At 39.8% G+C, this 1,071-nt stretch overlaps 1 protein-coding gene across 1 annotated transcript; it reads right to left on the bottom strand.

The window, feature by feature from the left end:
• Positions 1–546: 546 nt before the first annotated feature.
• On the bottom strand, positions 547–867 carry LOC133034544 (uncharacterized). The gene has a single exon (XM_061109648.1). The coding sequence runs from the start codon at positions 865–867 to the stop codon at positions 547–549; it is 321 nt and encodes a 106-aa protein (XP_060965631.1).
• Positions 868–1,071: the final 204 nt, after the last annotated feature.

Here is a 1,071-nt window from a genome sequence, read left to right as displayed (position 1 = left end):
GTCAATATAAAATCCCGAAAATGTATTTCGGCCCCGAACCCGGTTCTGCCCGAAATACCCGATTGTGACTATACCGCCCCAACTTGTCAGAAAACACCTGTAAAAGGACTAACAAGTATACTATATAATAATATAGTCCATAAGCACACAATTAAATTCAATTTATAGTTTTACCTCTCTCGGGTCAAAATTACAAAGATGCCCTTGGCTCACCAATGGGGTCTTATCATGTCATTTCTCAATTTAATTCACATATAATAAAGTATATAATAATATAATTCCATAATAAATACACATTTAACTAGTTAGGGTTTGCTAATCCGATTCTTAATCTTCGGGTATTACAATTATCCCCTCCTTATAGAAATTTCGTCTTAAAATTTACCTAAACAACTCTGGATATTTCTGCTGCACATCCGTCTCGAGTTCCCAGGTTGCCTCTTCCACTTTATTGTTCCTCCATAATACCCTTATCAGTGCAATTGTATTGTTTCTCAAGACTTTCTCCCTTCTATCAAGTATTTGCACCAGTTGTTCCTCGTATGATTAGTCTGGTTGAAGTTCCAATGCTTCATAACTAAGAATATGGGACGGGTTTGAGATATACTTCTTAAGCATCAAAATGTGGAACACATCATGTACAGCTGGCAGCACTGGGGGCCTAGTCACCCTGTACGCTACTTGCCATATCCTCTCAAGGAGTTCAAAAGGTCCAATGAACCTCGGGCTAAGCTTTCCCTTCTTACCAAAGCGTTTAATGCCTTTCATCGGTGATACTCGGAGAAATACCATGTCCTTGATCTGAAAATCAATGTCCCTTCCCTTTGGATTAGCATAACTCTTTTGTCTGCTCTGAGCCGCGAGCATTCACGCTCTAATTTTATCAAATGCCTCACTTGTTCTCTAAACAGCCTCGGAACCTAAGAACTTTCTTTCACCTACTTCATCCCAGTGAATAGGTGATCTACACTTTCTTCCATATAAAAGTTCATAAGGGGCCATCCCGATTGTTGCCTGATAGCTGTTGTTGTACGAGAACTCGATCAGGGGAAGGTACTTTACCCATGATCC

This window comes from Cannabis sativa, chromosome 2 (assembly GCF_029168945.1).
Source record: "Cannabis sativa cultivar Pink pepper isolate KNU-18-1 chromosome 2, ASM2916894v1, whole genome shotgun sequence".
Taxonomy (NCBI): domain Eukaryota; kingdom Viridiplantae; phylum Streptophyta; class Magnoliopsida; order Rosales; family Cannabaceae; genus Cannabis; species Cannabis sativa.
Note: the sequence above shows the minus strand (reverse complement) of the source record. Positions and strands in the feature narration are given on the sequence as shown.

Coding starts and splice junctions, on each gene's coding strand:
- LOC133034544 (XM_061109648.1), bottom strand. CDS start 867: ATGCTCGCGGCTCAGAGCAGACAAAAGAGTTATGCTAATCCAAAGGGA.